At 39.7% G+C, this 25,290-nt stretch overlaps 1 protein-coding gene across 1 annotated transcript in view; it reads right to left on the minus strand.

The window, feature by feature from the left end:
• Window positions 1-5,093: 5,093 nt before the first annotated feature.
• yjefn3 (YjeF N-terminal domain containing 3) overlaps window positions 5,094-25,290 on the minus strand; it is a 42,674-nt gene continuing 22,477 nt past the window's right edge. The window contains exons 2-6 of the mRNA XM_072389773.1: window positions 16,818-16,926; window positions 11,155-11,265; window positions 7,709-7,822; window positions 6,093-6,243; window positions 5,094-5,849 (exon numbers count right to left, since the gene is read on the minus strand). Coding sequence (XP_072245874.1) covers window positions 5,653-5,849; window positions 6,093-6,243; window positions 7,709-7,822; window positions 11,155-11,265; window positions 16,818-16,926 — 682 coding nt within the window. The 3' untranslated portion in view covers window positions 5,094-5,652. The remainder of the gene's footprint in view (window positions 5,850-6,092; window positions 6,244-7,708; window positions 7,823-11,154; window positions 11,266-16,817; window positions 16,927-25,290) is intronic.

Genomic DNA, 25,290 nt, shown 5'->3' on the forward strand with positions numbered 1-25,290 from the left:
GGCCAGTGAGATGTAACATCTGGGTCCCCCATATCATTGTCCAAAAAAGGTGAGGGTCTGGTGGGGGTGGAGGGGGAAAGACTAACACACTCATGGGGAAAGGGAGAGGGAGTGTGTGTATGTGACTGTAGTTACTGAAAATAAGAAGGTGTTTCCCCATTCTTCCATGTTATATCTCATCATTTCTGACTTATTTACAGCACCATTGTTTTTTTTCTCTCATGGGTTATTGTGACCCTCCTTTGCAACAGTGTTGTTATATTTATTCACCGAGCAGGTGGATGCGTGCATGAGTGTAGTTCCTTCTTTAAATCTCTATTCTGGTCTCTTGTGTGCATCTTGTCATATATGGACTAGCTTTCTGTACTTCTGGAGGCTTGAAGAAGTCAATTCATTTTGCTCTGGATTGCGCCATGAACATATAGAACTAGTTTCATTTATTGCTCATTGATTATAACAACCCAAGACTGCTTCTTGTTTACAGCTTATTCTGTGTGAGAAGAAGTTTTTTTTTTTTTAAGATTTTCCTTACAATGTCAAATGCATTACAATCCCCCATCTGGCTTGCTGCCTCTCTCTTTTTCTTTATCTCCCCTGCTTAAACAGTACAGTGCCAGATGCTGCTCTCCCTCTGGTTCAACTTCTGGTTCAGTTTTGTAACTTTTTAACAGTTGTTGATTGTAGGGGGATGCATTGCCAAAGAGTGGAAGTGGCGTCATATGGCATGCCATGCAGGAAGCAGTCGTCAGAGCACAGACATGGGACGCGCTTATGAGCTGCAATGTACTTGAATTCATTCACTTAAAGCATATGTATTGCTTGTAAAAAGCCATAGAAATGAAAAACAATTGAATTCAGCTTTTTATTTATTTTATTTTTTGTTTTGTTTTTTTAGAAATCCCATTTGGCTTATGATCAAAAAACAAAAGGTCAAACAACAGACTCTGAGTGAACGGCGTTCAAGATGATCGGTGCTTTTGAAAGGCACCCAGGAATCCCTGGATTCAGATTGATAGATCTTCACAAAATGTTCGTGGGTTGGTGGAAAGTAGAAATACACACTGATATGTGCCGACAAAGGCTTTCAAGTCCTCTTGCAATAAAACCATCATTTTCACCTTGTTTATATGTTATATGAGTAACAAGATATATTATAAGCAAAATTAGTCATCTACGCTATGGCTGAGGAGTTCTGCTTTGAATCTGCAGAGCATCACCCTTAATATCAGAGAGGTGAGGTCAAACAGCCTAAATGTTCTATGTAGACATCTGGGACCAGCACCAACCAATCCTAACTACTAGCTAGGTGGGTCTATAGCAATTATTGACAGTGATATCATGAAATCAGATTTCCTGAGTCTTCATGTCTTATCCAATGATATTAAACTATTACACTGGATTCAGTTTATTTGGAGAGATTGCAGCGTTCCATCAAAAATACCAGAGAGTACGCAGGCGTGCAGTCTTTATTTTTTAAAAAAGCAGTTTCACAAATTTGACCCATTATTGGCTTGGTTCTTCTACTAAAGTAGTGACATTGTTCCAGACAATTATATGAAGGATATTTTGAGTACACAGTTGATGCAAAGTCTGATGAATTAATTCAATTTTATATTTCATGCCACCAGCTGAGGTCCCCTGCAGCAGCTGCCTGTTCTGGCTGACTGGGCAAAGTGAAGTAGAGCCATGTCTCCCCCTGGGAGAGGTGAAACCTCTCTTTCCTGCTCTTGACTCCTTGACTCCAGCCATTGATCTGGCACACATCGCAAATATGACAGAACATGTTGGAAAATGTATTTTTTCTAATGTGTTTTCTTTCTGTCCTACTTTCATTTGCAATTAATGGCAACAAAGATAAAACCACAAGCAAGGCCATGTAAATTGTCTGTATTTCCAGGCTATGTCTGCTGTTTTCCTGGAAAAATACACAGTGTCTGTGGCACACCATTCGAAGCAGGCTTTTTGCTGGAGAGGTGGAAGCACACTGAGTCTGTGACTTCTCACACAGCTGCCTCTTAAGAGATGAGTCCTGGGCAGACTGCCTCTCTTCTCCAGGCAGACAGACCCACTGGTGTGGCGCTGAAATTAAAACAAGTGCGAGTGGTTGCAGCGTCTTATGTGAAAAGTCTATGATTTGCTGCTGAGTGAGCAAGAGATCATTATTTTATTGCTGATTGTTCTTTCCAGTATGAGGGTAGCAGAATGAGTTTGAGGAAGTGCTGAGAGAAGGATAAGTGAGCAGAAGCCATTAGCACATTTAATGAATCCCCCACACACTGAATGAGGAGGAAGTTCATGAAGCAGGCACCAGGCAATATTAAGGTCAAAGGTTTGTTCTGACTAGTGACACGTCCTGCATGTAACCCTCCTCTCGTCCAATGGCACCTGGGATACGCTCCAGCCAATTTTCAGGAAAACAAATTAGTTGTTAAGGGATCTGGGTCTGCTGGAATGGGATATTGAAAATAAATGAAATGACAGACAGGCTAAATCTGGAGTGATACAAGCAGAAATGGTGTATTTTATTTCTACATATGATAGTGGGACTTTGTGTTAAGAATAGATATCATAATGTTAATTCTAGTACAGCAGAGAGAAAGCTATCATGCTGCCTTTATCTGATCAGATCTAATAATTACTTAAAAACTTTTTAAATTAGTACTGTGATCAGGTGAATTTACAAGATAAAACACAATATATAACACGAATAAAGTGTTTACAACCTGTTGACTGGTTGAACGTTTGTTAAATTTCCATATATTTCCATATATGTGTATTAGAACTTTCTCTTTCTATTATCTCCCATAGACCATCACATTCTTTCTGAAATGTTTCATATATCACTTTGGAGGGACCTAAGTCCTTGGTTTTGGAACCAGCAGTCTAAACTAATTAACCACAATAATTCTGATGAGAATGCAATCTTTTACATGTATAGCCTTATATCAAGCCATGTGGATTTTACTTTGACATGTTCCATCCACCCAAACATTGTTACAGACCAAAGAGCAGATTTCCAAATGACTGGGCTCGGGTTAGAAAAGTCAATATCTGCTAAATTAGCCCCTGGCACACAGTGATTTCTGTGCCTGGTCCTGTTACAAGCATTTATGGGAGTTTCCCTTTTAGAGAGCAAAAACTTGAGGATGGAGTATTCAAATGAATCATGAAGAGTGCTTACTAAGCTTTGTGCTCAACAGTTTACAGCAGTCTGCAATTCTGTATTTAACATAGTTGTTATAGTCAGCAAAAGGACGAGGCACAGGTGTTCCACAACATTTGCGAGAAGGGTGTGTGTGTCACGGGTGGTGGAGGACGAATGGACCCAAAAAGCAGACTTGAAGCAGGAGGTTGAAGAAAATTAAGCTTGATTCATTAAAACACTAACAAAAAGCACAGACAAGCCGAAACTAAGCAAAAACAAACTGTGGAAGCAATACAACAATAATATTAGGCAGGTGACTCAGCATATATAAAGTACCAGTTACAAACTACAGCTGATCACTTTATAATACATACTTCACTCAGGACATGTTAAAGTAGAAATGAAATCATTGTGCTGATAAGAATTATTTACTTTTACCTACATACTTTTACTTTTACTCAAAAATATAAGTCCCTTTTTATCGTTTGATCATATCTAAAACTATATTTTATGTTTCATTTGGTTTCATAAATGTATGTATATCTAGGCTGCAATGTGCTCACTGGCATATTTTCTGTAAATTCAATGCTTTTTTTTTACTGTAACTGCTTTGTATCGTTTCTATGCGTTATGCCAAAAATACAAACAACAGTAAATGCAAGAAATAACTAAACACCAGCAACAGTCAGGAAATACTTGGAACATGGAACATTCAATGATTTGGTTGCCTTAAAAAACTGATATTTTATCACAATGAAAAAGCACTGCAATCTTTTCTTATACTACTTTATATTGTGATGTTTTTCAGGTATTCATCATCCGGTCATTGCTCAGAGTTGCTCAGAGTTGCTCTGAGTTGCTTAAACTCCGCTTAACTTTATGACAGAATTTCTTTTCCATGTCGCACAATCCCTCACTGAACACCACTACAAGTGCTGATGCCAGTTACAACTGTTTAACTCTCTCGGCCAGTGACGACTCCACAAGTCATTAATCTCTGCTCTCTTAAAAAGCACAAAAGGACAGAGGCGACAACTCGTTGTTTCCTGATGAGGTTTGGACAGGCATGACAGACAGGACCACTGAGAGCTCAGACATATTTTTAAAACCCTTTTCAGTTCGCTTCCGACAGAGTTAATACCACCGAGTGAAAAACACATCAACATTCCTTTTCACTGACTTGCTGCACCCACTCACACTCACACACACACCAAGCATTAGCGCATTAGTATGCTGAAGAAGCTCCCGTGCCTGTATAAATAAACATGACCTCATCCATAAACACCACAGAAACCTCAGTCTAAGTCGTTCTCAATGAAAGCCACAGCAATGTGCTCACTAATAAGAGACCTTCCTCTTCTGCTGATTATAGTCTGATCACACCTGCTTCTGGCTTTAATTACTAAATTGGATCCAGTTGGGAGCCTGTAAACAGATGTATCAGTGTGTGCTCATCTTAGAAGCCCAACTGTATTGCTTGTGACATGCTTATTTTAAAGCTGGGTGATTTGGTGCTTAGTGAGCATGATTTAACAGAGGTGCCTCTGTACAAAGCCTGTTGAGGTAGCATTATCAGGAAAATCAGTGGCCTTACTTTTGCTCCAGCTTTGGATATCAAAGAAATAGTAAATATAATAGAACAAACATTGGCATATAAGGGCAGCATAAACTATAACAAAAAGAATAACATGTATCTATTTATACTGTATTAAAGCTACTGTTATTGAGTTTAGCTTCTAAACACCAAATATTCAAGTCAACATTAGCTCTTATTTTAGCTCTTTTTGTTTCTATTGATTGCTGAGAAAAGCTTTTCATCAAGCTGATTAAAACAGCAATGATGATGCTGCTACAAGTGAGCTGATACGGAAAATATTCACGAGTGCACCTTTAGGTCATCCTTAATCACTGTTGTTACGGTCACTTTAAATAAATAAAAGACAGACAATTTGCAATTTCCGAATCTAAACCTTTTTAATTGGACAACAAGAACTGTTTGGGTCTTTTGTAAAAGCAAATGATGTAACTGAGACAAAAGTAATGGTGGTGCAGGGCTGCCTAAACAAAAGGAGAAAAAAAAAACAGAATTGAATTTCAAATCGCCAACCTCCACCACATCATTTTAGCAGCACACTAAGGTAGTAACATGGATGCAAGGCGAGCATGAGAACATAAAAGCTTTGAAACGTTAGAAGTATTTTTGGGGAAAAAACATTCCTCTAATTGGCATCTTATAAATTAAGTCTTTCTTTGCGGACTCTGGAAATCAGAAACAGTGTAATGCTACAGCTTTAACAAGTCGACTCACACGAAACTCCTCATGCCCTAAACAGACACGACTCAAGCCACGGCTTCTAAATATCATCATTCTACGGTAGCTCAACAGCAAATCTGGGTAATGTGTATCCAGATCTAAACAACTGAGATGGTAACATTAAATCACAGTAACAATCTATAAAATGCAAACAAGGGAAGAGTGGCCACACCAGCTCTTACGTCTCCAAGGGTTACAATTCTATGAGACAGTCTGTGCCCGGGTAGTCTGGGAGATTAAGCTCATATTTTTTCTGAATGTCATAGGGCAGGAAGCGTCCAGCCAGGAAATGCTTGCCAGAGAAATTCATAGCACACTTCTTTGGCGCTGTAAGTGAGATGAGAACTTCTGGGTTTATCCCATCCTGGCTTGGTTCTTCAGCATCCCAACCTGCAGAAGAGAAAAATGAGACTTTTAATCCCTTTTGTGCTGTTTTCAACAGGTGGTGTATTTGAAGTTCAGTGAACTCTCACTTAGCTGACAAGTAGCACAAGATTTATTCTCCATGTGTGCATCCACACTTGGAAAACTCCTCTTTGGGAGCCAGGACTCCTGGGGGCTGCCTTGTGGCTCATTTATCTTGACTTGTTAGTTATCTTCAAGTCTGATAGCTACAATGTGTTGGAAACTTACCTGAGGGCACATCCACACTGGCAATGGGAATCTTGACTTGCTTTAAGGTGACCAGAATACCAGAATATGGCTCCTTAATGTTGGAACAATCTGCCTCAGGGCCCAGCATGGCATCAATGACTAGGTTGTAGGCATCATTTATGAGCTGCACCTGAACAAAGACAATTTCAGCATTAGTAATAAGAAAATTCTGCCAGCACAATTTACCCAATCACTCTAGTCAGCTTCTCAGCCACAACTTAGACCGTCACAGCCCCCCCAACCACCATAGGCAGGCTTATACGCTGGTATTTAAGGGACACACTCTGCAGGATGAGCTTCATAATCAGAAATGCTGCTGAAATTTGCTTAGAAAACAGAGGCTAATTAAAGACATACACGAGTGTACGGTATTCACTTTCCTCTGTTCCCAAAAAGTGTTCACACAGCACTGTTTGCAAAAATCTCCTTCCACATTAAAATCACTGACACAGTTGACTGTGCAGCCACAACTTTCAGGACAGAACTGACAGGTAATCTCTTAACGGTTTCCTACCCCGGACAGGCAAAGTAGCTCAGTGAAATGCAACAGAGATGTCCTGGACATGTGAAAATCCTCTTGCCATTCTTAAGCAAAATCAATTGCAGTTAAAGTTGTCCAAACACTTTGAGTACCGACCAGGTCTGGTCCAAAACCGGAGAAGTTGGCATCTGGTTCTGTAACTTTTTTTTTTTTTTTTTTAACATAGCAGGACTTCAAAATGCATTCTGACACTTCTGTAACTCGATATTGTCAGCGAGCATCTGTCCATCTATGGGCTGACATATAAAAGGTCTTGTTAGCCAGGTTAACACTGGCGCAGTTTTGGTCTGGTCTGCCATTGCCTTAGATTAGTGCTTAGACATTAAACCAAGGAGAAGTCAGCACATCTGACATTGCAAGCCAAAAACCCAAATTTTCCACTCCACGCATAAACATTACAGTCAAAGTAAGTGAACGTCTTCACCCTAGAAGGTGTTTTCCAATAAGATTTTCCTAAGCCTAAAACTCATGTTTGTGCATACAAGGCCGCAGAGTATTTTTTACTCCAACTGAAAGGCAGTAAAATGTTTCATCAGTAAACTTTCAGTCAATTAAAAAGAGACATAAACCAAAACGTATCACTACCGGACAAAGTAACTGAAAGGAACACAACATTTTGACATTTTTACCAAAACAGACAATTATTTTTTCTTAGCAGGAAGGCTAAAGACAATGAGAAATGTTTAGCTGTCAAAAAGTAGCAAAAACAGAGCAGCCTTAAAGCTCACTAATTAAAATGTTGTATTTCCAGTGGTAGTTGTTAGACAATCAGCAATTAAACTGCAAGCCAAAGAAAACTCCAGCACACGAACCCTCTTTAAAAAAAGCTTGCTGGTTTTTACACATTTAAAGATAAAACAAATAAGACTTAATTAGTGGGCTACAGCTGTTGTGGCAGACAGATGTGTTACCTCAAAGCTTACTAGCACTAACATCCATACAGATATGACTGTGGTATAAGTGAAACAAAAGTGATTGCCATCAAAGTTTACAGCCTGCAACAATATGACTGAAGCTCTTGTAAGATGCGTCACTCCGTAAAAATGCCTCTGACCTCTGTCGGGAGATAGGAGAGGAAGGGGATGTCCATCTTCTCACACTGAACCGTGAAATCCTGGTGGAGACTGTGAGGGGAGCGTTTTGGATGGTAGATGGTCGGCTCATAGTCCTGCACCAGATGAGGCAACACAGGAAAATGACAGAGGGCGCAAAAGGGGAGAGAAAAACACAAAGACAGAGAAAGGGTTACCTCAAGAGAAAAGACTCTTGCCAGTGGTTTCAACGAACACTGGTAGAATCCAGCCAGGATAATGCTTCGTTGTACATTTGACCTGCTGTTCAAGACCAGTGAAAATACTGTTGACTGGTGATCAGAAGTTGTGGTTTCTACAGACTGCTTCCTGAATGAATACTTCCTTTATGCACTGGAAGCTGAGAAGAGTAGAAATCCAGAACCCTGCAGCTTGAGAGGTCTGTGAAGCTCAGCAGGAAGCATCTGTGAGCCATGACCTTTACACAGTTACAAAGATAAATCTTAAAACTTGCAGTCCACGGCGAGTGTGTGTTCACATGTTAAATCGTGCAAGTTGAAGTTTATCTCTTTTATGTTCCCTTACATGAAGAGAAAAAAATAACTAATACTTTATAATTACTAATTAATTAGAGCAATGTTTTGCTTTCATTTCCCAGGCCTAGAGATTTCAATTCATCCCAATTCAAATGAAGTGTGGACAAACGTTGGTACAGTAGTGCACAGACACATAAAAGAGACACTGTTGAAAGGTGTCATGGGGTATTTAAAAAAAAAACAGGAATAACTGACAGCAAGCACAATTACTGGTTCATAATTTTGGAAAAGACACAGTTCTGTCAAATTTAGGTGCAAGGTATGTTATTACTCAATTGTTGCATCAGCATTCAGCAGCATCTCACTTATAGCTACCATTATTGTGCAGAATACTTTGAAATAGTACTACGCTTGTTGCAATATACCCGTATTGGTGACTATCATGATATTAAAAGTATGAAATATGTATACTGTCTTCATTATATACATATAATAATAATGTAATTTAATCCCAGATAATAAAACCAAAATATTATTGATTGAAAATAGGGGATTTTGTAAAATATTTAGTTTCTTACCCCCCCCTATTTTAAGATTAATCTAATTACGAAAACAATAGGAGACAGAAAATTCTGAAATCTAAAGTGAATCAGATGATAGCATTTCTTTTTCTCTCTTTCTAGAAGGGGACGTTTTAGTACTAATATCATTACTATGAATGCTTTTGGTTATGATGATCATGTCATGAAAGTCTGATATCCTGTTTGATACTTCGGAAACATTTTTCTGTTAAAACTTCTTTATGTTTATTTATGTAAAGTAATCTTTTAAATGTACTTTAAGTTGCAACTGATTTACTCCCCCTTTTACCTCAGTAAAGAATATACACCTTTTTTCACCACTGCGTTGAACTCGCTTTAAAAAAAAAAACAGAGACATAGCTCTCTCTGTCCTCTGTACCTTTCCTATGTCATCTAATTATTATTTTTTCCAGCAAAGGATGACATTAGTCCTCTGTCTGCTCTCCTGGGCTTAAGAAATGGCCCCAGCATGCACTTGACCCTATCAGCAGCTATGCTATCAAAATATGTGAGACTGAAGAAGAGCTCTGAATGGTTTTCAGTAAGATCACTGAGCCATGAGACCGAACCAAGCAAATGGTGCAGAAACGCTGTTTTCCCAGTAAACGTTCACATCTAACAGGGTCACACTTCTACTCCCTGAGGAATGATGGTGTCTTGTACTAGTCTGTTTTTAAACCCGGTCCATTTAGATGAGATGAGCTCTGGAGGGCACAGTTACGACATTTAAATCTTCTTTAAATCTTGTACAGTGACACTTTGTGAATTTGCTCTTTGTTTCATTTCCAATAGAAACAAATGTATTGCACCTGATCTATAAAACAGCGGCTCTTACAAGTTAGAATGTGACGAACATTGTAAAGTTTCCGTGAAGCGCTTGTTTTTACACACATAGCCATTCCTAACCTCATGCCCACTTATTTTAATGAGAATAACACACCAGAAGCAATAACCATATGACTTGCTTTTCAGCCTCCTCAAATATTTGCTTTGATGAAGAAATATTTCTGTCATCCGGCATGTTGCATTGTGCTCTCTCCCATACCTGGAAGAAATAAAGATCAAAGATGCACGGGAGATTCTTTGTGAACATGGACATCTCACAGTGATGAGAGAAGCAAGCTGGACCGCTTGCCTGCAGCTGATCATTAATTTCCATGCTCTGCCTAATCACATTTACAGCTCTGTGTTGGGGCTTCAGGCTGCGTGTGAGTGTGTGTTAAAGTGTGTGTATCATGTGAGTGCTTGCGTGTCATCCTGCTGACAGGGATCACATCACACCATGAAAAACATACACTCTTACACAGGGAAAGTGATTCTCTGTCCAAAGTCAGTTTTCCACATTCTCAAGTAAGAGAAAACTCAGATAAGTGTGGTCCAAAGCAGCCTGATGCGGCGAGCAGTCACCTTCAAAACTCAGAATAATAGAAAGTTGTTTTTTTTTATGTATCCACATGCTAAATAAGTTAAATTATTGGAAAAGGAAAAAAAAGCATGAAAGTAGCAGATGCAACACACAATACTTTAGAAAGAGAGAACCTGCGCCCAACCGTTTTTCCAAGTGAAGTTACAGAGAAGCTTCTTATTCATTTCTGGGATTCCGGGGTAAAAATATCTCCCTCAAAGCTGAACTCTGACCTTGTTCTTGGCCTTGCGAGGGAATCAAGTGGGAGGAGAGGGAAGGTATGGAGACTCCACAGAGAGACATCAGGCCGCTTGAATAAAGTCTGCCTAACATGGTTTTAATTTGAACTATCAATGCACTGTAAATCTAGCATGTCAGACACATATGGTAAAGTGTGTAGATGAATTCCATTCTAAGCCAAAGATCCCAAAAACACATTTCTGATATTTCCCTTCCAATAAAGTCATAGAATAAGAACAACAGCGCCGTGTTGTCAAATGGAAAGATGCTAAAATCATGAGTTTGAGCTGCTTGGAGAGGATGGATCACTCATCTTAAAACAAAGAGTCTTGACGTGTCAGTCAGTACGCAACCTGCCTGCAGACATCACTGTCATGACATCACAATGCGGCTGAAGAGGCAAGACGGCTTTAAGGCAGCTTTAACGAGAGTAACAATAGCATGATATCATGACTGTCTGAGTGCCCTTGCAGAGAGGGTAATGGGATAACTGCTCCAAACCATTTACAGGAGCTGAAATGAAATTCTGTAAAGCACCAAGGGCCTGTATACAAGATCCCTTGTTAGTTATGACACAAGTTAAGCAGACTTTTCTGTCTTGTATTATCTTAAGGACTCGGTAAGCACCAGAGAGTGTTTTATAACAGATTCTTTGTCATGTTGTTGGACAGTTGAGATTCAGTTAGACTTTTGTACTGTATACTTACAAATATGCGCAGGTGTCGGGCACACACCAGGCCAATGGAACCATTTTGATCCGGACCACAGATCACTAGCACTGTTGGCTGCTTCTTTGCCAGTGAGCTGAGAGGATAGGCCTGATGGGGAGACAAAAAATTGGGAGGCAGAGAGTTGAAAAACACACTTTCAGGCCATACTTTAGACTTTAGAAGAAGGGATAGAAGAGTCATACGTGTCGGAAAATAGAAGTAGTTATTGATAGAAAACAATAGTGGAGCAAAATGAAGATAGATTGCCAGCAGTATTGGGTATTATCCCTCCACTTTAGCCTTCTTATTCAGAGCAAGTCATCCGATCTGTACCTTAGCCTCTCCATTGTACTCTAAATACCTGACTGCAGCATGCCAGGAATGCCAGAAGAGGTTGGAAATGGCACCAGCTTCACTGTCTATTTAGTCCATGAGAGAAGGCTCAATCTCATTAAAATAACCCTGACAGCAGTGGAAAAAATACCAATGTCCTCTTCATGGGATGCCTCGGTATATATAACACACTTTCTGTTTAAGTCCTAACTGCAGCGAGCATCCAGCATCTGCCTCGTTTACTTGCCCCCTACTCCCCTGTAAATCACATTACACCTCCTTAAACCGGACAGGTATTCGCCTATGAAGCTGTCATCCTGAGTGGATAATCTTCCATCTCCCTCACCTAAGCAGAGGTGCGCCTTGGGTGAGTGTGTGTTTGTGGGTATGTACACACTTAGTTACAATATCACCGAAATCCCCAAAAGCTCTCCCTTCGTTTTCCACTGTTCCTTAATTGCACCAATTCCATTGCCATGATATGGATTGTTAGCTGAGGCTCCCTGGAGTTTCTGCATAATTACATTACACAAGGATGATTACTCATCTTAGTTTAAGTCACAGCATAATTACACGAACTAGAAGAAGAAAATTAAACTGAGAGAGGGCTGAGTTCATGCAGAAATCTTGTCCAATTAGAGCCCAATAAAAGTGTTTCAGAGCACAAGTTGTAGGACCAATAAGCCCAGTTTTCTCTCTTTCATTTACATTCTGACTGGCTGGCTCATATTACTGCTTTAGTTCACAACCCACAAATTACAGTCAAAGCATTTTGTAATTAGGATGCACATATAAGAGAGAATGCAACTTATTGATAGAATAAAAAGCCTCAATAACAAAGAGTTTAAATTTCCAAATACCGAACATACAGAGACTTTTGGGCCCCGTGACATTATTCATATTGTCTTAACTAGGATTCAGCAAAAAGCAAAAGAAGATTTGTGTATTCAGTGTTTTCAGATTCTTTAAAGGTAAATAGTTTAAATATCTCCCACAGACCCTTCACTTAGAACTTGCCACAGGCAGTTTTATCTGATCATGATGAAAATCTTAAATTCATTAACTTTTCCTAAGTACTAACACCATGAAGTTTCAAATTGTTACTCCTTTATTACAAGAGCTTTGCTCCCCTGTACTTATTCTTATCAAAATTACAAACTAATTTCATTTCTAGGCTTGTGGTTGATATAAGGTGCTGATACTGACACTAAAGGGCAAATTAAATTGTCCACTGATGCTGTTGGGCTGAGCTTGAAATATGCTGCAATTCCTCCACTATGAATAAAATCCATTTAGTTCCACTTTCAACATTGTTTTCACAATAGTACAAAGTTTTTGCAGAGAAATAGGCCATCTCCCATGGTGGATAATTGGATGGATGACAATTAAGCAGCGATTAATCCAGGGTAAAATACAGCTGTTGTTATCTCCATTGTTACAGTGTAACTGAGGAATCCCCACACAAACCCAATGAGATGGAAGAGAGACTGTTATCGCTGCTGTGGACCACAGGGCTGATGGTAATATAAAGAAGGAGGGAAGGCGGTGATTTAGAGGAAAAGACTTTCATTACAAGACAATAAAACAAGACACCATTTTTAATTCCTAGAGAGGAGGTAAAAGAATGTGATAATTATGGAATAACTGCCGGTATATTTGTTAGCTAGATTAAGCACAAGCTACTACGCATAACCTAACTCAACTAGGTGGAACAAGGGCGCATGAAAAAACTGCTAAACTTTGGTGCTTCAAATCACTTTCTTAAAAACTGCTAAATAGGGCATCGGTTGGGGCATCGGCTCTCCAAATGTCTCATTTATAGATATAATGAGGCCAAAGCTCTTGCTGAGTTTTACACTTTCATAGTGACCGCTCTATATTTTCATGTTTAATGTAAATTGGGTTAGAATGGATGTTAGAATGGATGTATTCTGATTATTAGGCATGTTTAATTTAATTTTGAACCATTGTTTTCAGGCCCACAACTCTACAGCTTCCCAGTGGCAACAGACAGCTATTTTCAGCACAGTTCCTCTGATAAATGCGCTGTTTACTACTTCCTCTCTGCCAAGTGTCAGACAGATGAGGTGAACAACTGGCACGTAAACACAGTGAGGCATTTATGAAGCAAAAGCTGTTTTTGTTAGAAGGTTATTAGAAGCGAAACAGGGTAACATGATCTTGTGGCACTGCATATAAGTCACACAAACCTATTTGTCATCATGTGAAAATAACATGCAAAACATCAGGGTTGAGGCAAGACTTCAGGGCAGGGTTTTTCCGTGGTGTAAAATGATATGCACAAACTAAATGATAGAAAATAAAAAGTGTTTTTTGTAAATATTGAGGATCAATCAGGAGGCTCGGTGCAGGAGCCCTTTCTGCTGCTGCAGGAACCATTAGAGCCATGCATTGCTGAACGCATGAGTCAGTTCCACTCAAAGCTGTGATACACTATGAACCATCTGTGTAATTTCATCAAGAAGGGAGACTTCACCAGTTATACAAACAAGTCATAGATTCTGGGTTACCAAATCACTAAATATATGAGAACAATTAGCTGAAGAGGCGATGAATAGTCTTTTTTAATGGTGAGCATCAGCTATGCTGATTGTGTTTTTTTTCCCCATCACTTTTAATGAAAAAAGTGAGGAACTGTGAGGACAATCTTCACGCAAATATTGAGTATCATAGCTTTTATTCATCATATGAAATGCAACTTGCAAGTATGGCCTAATTTCTCAGTGTTTTTAATGTATTTTGCATGGATTTATGTTCACCAGAGAAGAAAGCCCAGCTTCTTATTTCAAGTAAAATATCTTAGTGCACTTTTATTCCAAAATCAACTCACAGGGCTGCAAAATATTTTGTTTCCAGAAAAAACAAATTTCTTGACTCAGATTTGAGGTCATGAATTTCCTGAGATAATTTTCCAGAGATATTTATGATATTTTTGGTGTGTATGGAGTTTCTACAAGTGCAGACAGATGGTTTCTTGTCCCTTTCAACAGGTTTTTGATCTGGTTGCTTCTTTTTAAGTCCTTGAGGTTGACTCTATGACTGCTGATAGAGTAATATTTCTTTATTCTACAATTTTCACGAGCAACACCCGATCAAATTTGAGAGAACAGGGTCGAGAGCAGAGAATCTCTCAGACACATACTTTGTGGAAAATATGTCTGCCTTGATTATAATAATGTCTCTAAGGGAAGACTTCTTTGAACTAAACCCTAAACACGCATGAACCTTCGGCCCCAATCACCCTGAAACACACATTGAGCTTGAGAAAACACTGCCAGGGGCCTAAAAACACAAAAATACTCACAGAAAAATAGAGCCTTTAATATTTGTTCTAGAAGACCAAACTGAAGTCCAGGGGCTCCTGTAAACTACAGACTAATTTATTACTGTGTGGCAACAAAAATGTCTCCTGTCTCCATTCAGGTGTTGAAAAGCCTCAGACTGATACAGAAACACACACAGTCTGGAGCTGATGGTTGTGGCCGCCGCTGTTGGAACACTGAAGGGATTACTTACAGAAAACCTATAATCTATCTGGCAGCCAGAGGTGTAGGTGTGTGTGTGTGACTGCACACATGCTTGTTCTTGTGGTAGCCAGCAGCAGCAGGCCAGCAATGAAATCAGTGAAATCATCCTGTCTGCATCTCCCTCTACTGTAATTTTCCTTAAATAGCAGTGATGTCATGTGAGCGGTAGCGTGCTACTGGCGGCTGTGGGCAGCCATGATCCCCAACATCCAGGGCATGTTTGTCTAGTAAGACTATGCCATTGGGTCTGGTGGTGGAGGGACAGGCATGAGGCCAACAAAGGGCTGATGATAATAGAGGGGAAGTGGATGTGGTGGGTTTAATCACACACTTTTGTTTCTGACTGATGCTGCCACACATCCCGTTTTTGCTCCCATCTCTTCTTTGCTTATTATATTATTCATCCAAAACTGGGAAATTACTTTACAGAGCAGCATTTACACCTGAGTGAAATAGACATGAAAGCACAAAGCACCTACTATTAAGTAGTAGTATACACAAACTGTACTGTTGTTCTGCCTCCTTAAACTGATGCTACCACCTTCTATCATTTGCTCGACTTGTAAACTACTAATTTTGTTTCTGAATGTCTTTCTTGGTCTCATTCCCCCTTTTTCACCTCATCCCTCCTCCTAACAGAGAAAGTTAGGTTTCATGTGTCTTTTAGCTCAGACTTTTATTCATCACAGCCTGCTGACGAGCCCAGTGAGGAAACCAGTTCGGCATCAAACCAAGCCAGTGGTCTGGTCACAGGCAACCACATGTGTTCCTAACAGCCCTCCACTGACACACATCTCAGGCTGACACAATCCAGATCACAGCGCAATGAAACTGCGGCTACAACAGAGAAGAAGAGCTGTGGCTCTGGGCCGGTTCGGTCTAGTAATGGAGCAATGCCACTGAGTGAGCTCAGGTGTTCTGCCTCAAGGTGAGCTGCTCAAATGTTTGGAAGTAAATGTCACAGAAAGTTAGAGCAAGTCCCCTCTCCCCCATAAGAGTCAAACACTTTGTGTGGAAGTTTTATGCAAATTAGAAAAGTGAAAGTAGCAGCAGCTGTGACTTTTTGCCTTATTGTACAATCTAATGATCACAGCAGGGACTCGCTGAATTTTGTGGCAATTACGGAGGTTCAAAGTGACAGAAAATGAAGGAAATAGGGAGAAATCAGTGACCTTTACAAAAGATTTGCTGAGAGATGCACAGTAATGACTGTTAAATGGATTTGCTTAAGACTGAGTTAGTTTAGGTTACAGTCTGATGTTGGGCCGAGCTTTAAATGTGGGTCTGGATTGTCTTTTTTAAATTTTTCAAATAACTGTACTTTTGTAATTCCAACAAGACTTCCTTGCCAATAAAAAGAGATAAGAAAAACTAAAAGAAAAGAGAAAGACAAAAATCAAACACAACACATATCAGTTTAAATTGTAACCACTGGTGAATGTTTGGTGCCTCTGGTTTAACGCTCCAAAGAAAGGAGCTTCGAAAACATGACAGAGAATTCAAGCATAGATCCATTTCACAGAAAACAACCACTCCGCAAAGATTACATCTTGGAATGATGCTATTCGTCTCAGCTGTTCTTTGTAAGAATGAAACCACATGGCCCACTCTCATGAGCACACAGATTTAGATGGCTAGATGAATGGAGGTGGATGTACTGGTGTAATTGTGGGTTGGCCTCATGCTTGGATTTGCTTCATAATTGCTGTAAAGTGGGGGTAACAAGCAAGGAAAAAGTATCTGAAAACACACAGCAGGAGAGGAGCAGTATGTACAGACCTTAGTGACGGCGAGGGCGCATGCCTGTCCCCAAATCTCTATCAGCTGCTGCTGTCCAAACCTGTAGTCCTTCAGTAGTTCTGTCTCGATAGCTGCTGCATCTCCTTTGCTGAGAGATTCAGGACAAGAAAGAGACACATTAATATTCGTTCTAATCACCGCCAATAAAAAAAAAACTAAACTAACTAACACAGTAGCTGAATCTGCTCAGGGAGAGAACAGGCTATTTACTTTAAGCATTACTATAAAAGAGAAAAAAATAGCTAACTCTAACCCCAACTGGAGCTATTTCCTGTTCTTGCAGAAGTTTGTTTTTGCAGCTTTTGTTTTATTTTTGTTGGTTTTCATTTGAGATGACACAGTGGTGTGCTGAGGTTAGCACTGCAGCCTCTCAGCAACTCAGATCCTGCTGGTCACATGTTCTCCCCATGCTTGGTTAGATTTGTTTACAGGTGCTCCGGTTTCCTCCAATAATTCCAAGTTTGTGGCGGCTAATTTATGATTTTAAAGTATGCTGGGTGGTCCGTAGCTCTGTTTTGATCCTGCCACGGACTGGAGATCTGTGCATGGTGTATCCAACCTCTGACACAATTCTCAGTTTCAAAGGATAAAACATATAGATGTATATATATGTATGCTTCATGGATTATCATTGTTATCATTATTATTATTGATTGTAGTAGTACTATATTTGTATCATGCAAATGTAAAGTCATTAATTGACATTTATTGATTGAAATGTGCCTTTATGAGGGTGATTAGTTTTAGGAGTTTTTTTCTCTTCTTTTTAACCATAAAAACTCCTCAAAAAGGACTAATTAATAAACAGTTTCACTGAACAAGTTTTGTTCTTCCTCATTTCTTGGCTTGATTAAACTCATCTACATTCTGTGTCTTGCAGTTAAAGCCCCACGGAACAAAGGAAGTTATACGTTGTTAAATGGTGATGAAAAAAATCCCAAAAACAAACAGCATCATGTGCTAAAAAAGCCATTTTCAACACTTTTACATGCCTACACACATCAGTGGTGGCCATATATTGCCAAGTAAGAGCCTCAGGAGGGTTTTTAAGAGATACTCAAACAGGTCAAGTTCTAACTATAAGAAACCCTAATGGCTACTGAGAAATGTGACCATGAAATTCAAAACGGAGCATGTGATCCATAAACCAAGCAGTGTCCTTTACTATAACTAATACATTATTATAGTATGACTGTGCTGTAGGTGTGACTACAGCCTGACCCTGGTTAATTGTGTATGTATTTGTAATGTAAGTTTCATCATGTTCTCTCTCACTAGGTTTCTACTTTCCCTCCTCTGGCTGCTCATTGCACGGTGACAATGTGGCTGATGCTGCTGTAGAAGAGCCTTCTGGTGCTGTGTTTAGCATGAGGGTGTGTGCAGGTGACAAACAGTAAAGACAGCACTGTGGTGACCAGATGACATGATAGTCAGCGTATGTAGAACAAGAACAAAAAGTGACTGCTCTCCACATTTGAGCCTCTGTAAGCTTGATGCATTCCCATTACTCTACAGACACCTGGTGGTCCTACTCAGTACTGCGGCTCATAAGCGAAACCATCCATGCATCCATCCATCCATCCATCTATTTTCTATACCCGCTTAATCTGTCGGTCGGGTCACAGGGGGGCTGGAGCCTATCCCAGCGGTCATTGGGCGAGATGCGGGATACACCCTGAACAGGTCGCCAGTCCATCACAGGGCCACACAGAGACAAACGAGACAAACAACCACACACACGCTCACACTCACTCCTAAGGAAACATTTTTGGAGAGACAGATTAACCTAACATGCAAAAAAACTTAGGAAAAAAAGCAAAACCCTGCTCACTGATTAAAAATGTTATGGTTGGGTGTCTTAATATTTTTCTTTTACAGTGCTGGTCATTTCAAATCCTACTCCGAGAGATATGAGACAAGCCTACAGAAGAAGCTGCAAAAGGAGAATTAAAGTGTGATTCAGTGTTATTATAGTCATCCATCAAGTTATGGCCACTGCAAACCAATAAGAGCAGATGAGCTGAGAATCAATGCACAAAATCAATAATGTGCATCTAATCAGCGCTTACTGAACACGGTCACCCCACTCTGCTGCACATTTTTACCTCTCAAAGGAAATCAAGGGCTTTTGTGTGTGTGTGTGAATTTCTTTGGATTACATCATTTGTGCTATTTTTTTTTTCTTGATACATCATGTTTTCGACATAAAAGAAACACAGAGAACCTGCAAGAAGCAATTATAATCCATCAGACACTCAGACAATAGTTTAAAATGATACACACATTGATACTTTCCTGTTGTTAGACATTTAAACATGCATTCGGACAGAGCATCCTCATAAAGGATATGAATGAACCATTTGATACATTTATTTAAAATGGAGTTGCAAAGTTTGAAATAGATTTGCACGTTTAAATCATATCGTGATGTGATCATTGATGTCATGGAACAATTTCCGTCTTCAGTGCCGTAATAAAGTTGCATTACGGGGCTGTCTCACAGCTGGTATTTAGCTCGAGCCATTTTCCAGGAAGAAAATCGAGTACAAGAGGATAAAGATGATTAAAGTTTTATTTATGCTGAACAATTACAGTGAGGGACAGTATGTGCATCTCTGTCCTTGCAGCTGAGAGTGTGTTTTTGTCATGTGTGTGTGTCTATAAAGGCAACAAGGCGCACACATGCCTCCAATCTGTGCCATTCGTCTCCGTTCTCCATGGTGACAGTGTTGCAAATACTAAGCCTGCTTGTGCCCCTTCTGGGTTTGTATAGGACACAGTGGTGTTTGTGTGTGTGCTTGTGTGTGTGTTTATGTGTAAGCAAGCCAGTGTATCCAAGTGGGGCTCCTGGCATTTACCTGTGACAGTGGAGCGGCAGCAGCTGTCACCCACGGCTCACCTCAGGGATGTTTCCTGAGTCACTGTGACAAGCTGATCTTTGGAAAGTTCACCTCAGTCCACGGGGTTCGCGGCGTTTTGCTGTGCCTAATAGCCCTGGCACTTCTTGCGGTTTTTATTAAGCCAAATTAGTTCTGCGTGAGGATGGGTCATTTTGGGATATCTCAGCTCAGGACGCATCACAGTAAACGTACTGCTGCTGAACAGGCAAACACTATTGATCTTACACATTATTGACAGAACAAAGTGTTGTGGGTGTGACGCTCTGCGGCTGCCAGTTTTAGCAGGCTCTACCACAGGGGAGAAGCACATAGTGTTCAGATCAGACTAAAGACAGATGGCTGCTTCATGCCACATACTACATGTCTTTTCAATTACCAGCGCTGAATATGGTCATTATAGCGCTAAAGCATTTATTCGGCTGAAGCTACTTTAGAAAACTGATCAGAATCTTGAAAGCCCTGCAGACAGTGCTCTCAATTTGGTTCTTAATGAAAATAAGTATACAAAGCAAGAGCAAACTAAAGCTGTTGACAAAATTTGGTCTTATGAGTATTGGCTTCTGTTGCACCTGTAGCTTGAGTCATGCCACAGCCGGCAGCCTCTCTCTGGAGGTGAGTTGATTTCCCCATGCTGCGCGTGATGTGCTCCCGTGGTGTGTCATCTTCAGTGTAGCTCCGTTCAACTATGATCACAACTGACTCAATGAGCGTGTTTGTCTTAACACGTGAGAAAACTTTCATGGCTATTCTGGGGAATTATGGGACAATGAAATAGCAAATGATAGGACTGTCAGCAGCAAAGATAAAAAAAAATAAGTGACATAATAATGGTGAGGTTCAGGATCAGAAGAACATTGGATATTTAACGGAGGCATACAACTGTAATTTGTTGATGAAAGTGTGGTAATCACAAATTATGTTAAATGAAAGCAACATAATCCACATGTATACAGCATTGTTGCATACAGTCAATGACGAGACAAGTGACCTAATTCAACAGCCCTGCAGCAGATACAATGAAAGTACAAAAAGCAGTGCACAAGCATGCTAAATCTATCCTGTAATAGCAGTCAATGAACCGTGAAAAAATAATATGGTACGTTCCTGTATACAGACCCCAGCTGTGAAGCATCCTTGTATCATGAGAGATGAACACATTCCTCAATATTAGAGAGGCTTCTGTTTCTAGGCCTCGTGACTGGAAGACCGAAATAGCCTCATTTCACCACCCCCATCCACTGTTAGACTGTTTTTCGCCTTCACAGAGAGCCTTAAATGATCAACACTCTTTCCTTTTTTTTTTTGTAATAGCACTAATTGGTAAAGCAATACGTCACTACTAATATTAGCAGAAATACCAAAAGTGACATACTATACATGGAGATCTTGGATATTGTGTTTTTTTTAATGTGCGAATAAAATCCATATTGCTAACTCCTTTATCAGTTCAATGTCTCCTGCTGCTTGTGACTGAAAATAACTTCCAGCTTTATTCATTTATTTATGTCACTTTGATCTCGACTCAATGAGCTGAACCACTAGCATGACGTGTGAGTGAGTGAGTCATAAGGTGAGGACCCAAATGCAGGCTCAAGCATAAGAATAAAGAACAAACAAAATTTGATTACTTACTCAAAAATGAACAACTAACTAACGGTGCTGCTGTGGAATGTAGTCCAAAAATCTAAGCAAATGGTGAACAGCGAGAGGAGGACATGGTGTGGCGGTAATAACATGTGAAAAATAGAAGTGGTACTTAGCTAATAAAACCTGGGCTGTGTTCAACATATATAGTGCACTCAAAGTATCCCACAATGCACCTAGAAAGGTATTGTAGAATCGATGTTCATTAACCCAGTAAATATGTTATAATGCATTGTACTGAAGGAAAAAAGGTTTAAGATTATCATTTAAATTCTTTCTGAGGCAAAGATGGGGAGGATTATACCAATCTGTGAGAGACTGTGCAAATGCTTAGAGAAAACAATTAACTGTAAAGTTTCTCAATATGTAATTGAAATTTAGGGATGTCATATATAGCGCATAATATCATTAAATATTCGGAATAAGTGGAAAAGTCTGGATTACGTAAGTAAACAGTTTAGCCATGCTGACGAGAAGTCATCTTCAAATCCAAAGTGGTTTTTTTGTCTTTAAAAAGATCAGATGTAGCTTACTGTACATGTTCTGTGGTACGTCAGACTCCTACGCAATGTTTCAATCCTCAGCATAGTTAATTTAAGAGACTGTATGGTCACTTTAATTAACCAAGTTTACTGTTATGTAATTACCTAAACTGCAGGCTCCAGTAAGACAGCCATGAGTATAAAAAGAACTGCTCAGGTCTGTGAAAGAGCAGATAATAACTAGTGAGACATTCAGGCTTTTAGAGAGGCCAGTGAAAATAAAAAGACAGTTCAGCAGCCTTCTTCTCTGTTCCACTCTACCTGTCCTCTCAGCTATTATCTGTCCACCTCCTGCTCGATCACTGAGCAACTCTTGACGATGCTTTGAGCCTTATAAACATAAAGAAAGAAAGCATGACATGAAATGTTGATAAGATGGAAGCGTCTCTTTTCCGTCTGTTTCTGTTCTTACAGGACTAGTTTGTTACAACTCCATATGGTTTCATGTTCGTTGTGTTTTCTCTCGCAGTGAATATAATTTAGTGATGATGATGATTCAGCCTAAAAGGAGTGCAGTGAAAGCTTTTTTTTCTTTTTCTTGTACCAGTTGTTGGGTTCAATGGGTTTCTCTTGATAAAGAGAAGTACTTTCAACATCGAAGTAAGGTAGTGAGTGACTAACAACTAACTTTTTACTGGAAAACCATCACTGAATGTGACATCTTTAATCTAATATGTCAATATAAATACATACAAAATGCCTCTTTTGATAAAATAATGTCATATACAGAACTGTGGTTTTCCACATTTAATGTTGGCTCATCATTATTAGTCTACAGTTACTCTCTGTCATGCAAACCAAAAAAATAACAGGACTGGCTTATCTATCTCACTGTGTATAGCCCTCATCCTATACCTTCAGTAAGGACTAATGCTCACTGATTGCTAAAGATTAATAATAGTAAAGCTGAAGCTGACAGGTATGTCATACATATTGTACAATTTGAATGTGATGAAAATCTATAAGCATTCAAATTCATTCTCTGGCAAGCACAAATATTGGCACCAGATTTGGTAGCAGAAAAAACTCTGGAGATTATCTTCTTTGGAAATTGAAAATTTCACAATAATCATAACCGTACATCTGTTTTTATATGCAAGTGGGAAGTTTCTATGAATTGCAAAGTATAAGAGGGGAGGGCTGGGATATGTGTGAGTGGGTGATATTTTCATCCTGCACTTATTTGTCAGTTGGATTAATACTGTGTGAATAGTGTAAAAGCAACAACAACAACAAAAGAAAACCCTATTTCACATGACCACATACACAACATTATGTGCCACAATGGTGCAGCCCGCTGGATAATTCTCAAAGCTCTTTTTCTCGTCACACACCCTCCCTTCACTGCTCTGTCCTTTGATCTTCAACTCTGTCAATCTCGCCTTATCAGTTATCCCAGTTTACCCTTTTCCCATTTTCTTTCTCTGCATTATCTTCTTCGGCTGTCCTCCGTCTCTTTCTCTCCCTGCCACTCTGATGAAAGTTCCCACTCTCCCGACTGACGGCAGATGAAAGCAGGGAAAAAAGATCACACTGGAGACGAATAAAACAGTGGATTTTATTCAATTGTGTCTGTATTTGTTAAACGACTTTTGACTGAAGGAATGCCTTTAGAGGAAGATAAACACAACTAGTGTATATAAACCCCTACGAGCAGAGAGACAAGGCCTCACTTTAATCATTACCCAGAAGATAACCTCATTATAAACACTCAGCTTCGTTCAGGCTAAAAGGTTTCTGTCATTATGCTGCTAGACACTCAGGTTTTTCTATTCTACAAGCATTAGAGTAACTTGTATATAGATACTAAATAAAGGATGGCTTCCCTGCAATGATATGTGGGTTTTCCCAGGAGTATATCTCTACGTTTGCATCTAATATAACATGTGTCACATCAGGACACCTTTCATCATCAGTCCCACCTCCTGTAGGGTGACTCCAGGAAGTCCTGCAGCATCCACGAAGGAGACTATGTAAACGGCAGGGAGAAATCACAAAAGGGAGGGCAGCAGAAAGGCAACAAGTTTCAGATTCAAAGTGCTAAAAGTTTGAGGAATACAGATGTATTTCTACAGGTCATGCTTTAAATGGATTTGGACATGCAGACAATCCAGAATTAGTGTATTTTCTTAAAAAAAAACAGTTATGTCACTGCCCCTCGTGTTGTCTTGAAAAGAAAAGCAATGCAGCAACGTAAACAGAGCAAAACTGGAATCAGGTCACTGCTGAAACCATCTTAAATGAAAAAAACAAAAGCCATACAGTGAGTAATGCAATAACGTGAGATATCTGAATCTATGAGTGCAGATAAGTGCTTATGTGAGTATTCAGGCTCAGTTTATGTACCTCGGATGATATTTAATATTTTTTTCATTTTGAGGCAGCTGGCTAGATAATCTAATATCAACATTTTATATGTGAATAACCACAATTCACAAGTATTGATCAATTACATATCTAGCCAAGTAATGTAACTGACCATGACTCATTTCATGGGGAGTAAGACTATATGTAAGCTCACCTTGCTGGAAGCATACAAACTAAGAATTTTTCCCTCCGCGTAATTTGATGGACAGAAGGATCAGGTGCTAGAGCAGAGGGAATGTCTCATGAGCAGCCTCAGCTGGCACATAGGAGCTGACTCGGTGCCTCCATATGGTTCCATTCTAACTGCCTAGCATGAGCCCTGTCATGCTGCTCAATTCTTATTGAATCAGGTTGGCATGATTCACTTTGGTCCAAGTCTCCTAGGGCAATGATTTAGGACTCTGTGTCTGTGTGTCTGTGTCTGTGTGTGTGAAAGAGAGAGAGGCACACACTCGCATCCATACAACTGTCTCTGGTGGCATCATTCTTTTAAATCAGGCTTAATCAGTTTAGCTGTCTGCTCATGTTCCTAATATCCGGTACAAAGACAAAGACATTCTTCAGATAAGCCTTATCAGTGGCTCTTGCATTTTGCTCTCATAACTCATTTCATCCTCCAACAACTGTGCTCATGCAGAGACACATGGACATGGATCCCATTTACCTAAAGCCACAGGTGCTGATTTCCTGTGTGTGAGTAAGTGTTCTCTCTGTTCGAGCTAAAAATGTCCATCTGTGACTCAGCTACTTATCGCTCATTTTTAGATGTCATGATTAAATGAGAATAAGGACTATTATCGAGATGGATGAACAACCTTATACGCGCATATACACACAGATGATGGCACAGATGCAAAAAGGCGCAACTTGACATTAAGTGCACAAGACATACATAAAGTGCAGAGCACCCACTTGCCCACAGGTTACATCATTCCATATTCCCTCAGTGGTCTCTAATCCTCTTATTTTTCGAGAATATCCATTTACAACCTGTGCCAA

Source organism: Leuresthes tenuis, unplaced genomic scaffold (assembly GCF_036924035.1).
Source record: "Leuresthes tenuis unplaced genomic scaffold, fLeuTen1.0.hap1 SCAF_7, whole genome shotgun sequence".
NCBI classification, from domain to species: domain Eukaryota; kingdom Metazoa; phylum Chordata; class Actinopteri; order Atheriniformes; family Atherinopsidae; genus Leuresthes; species Leuresthes tenuis.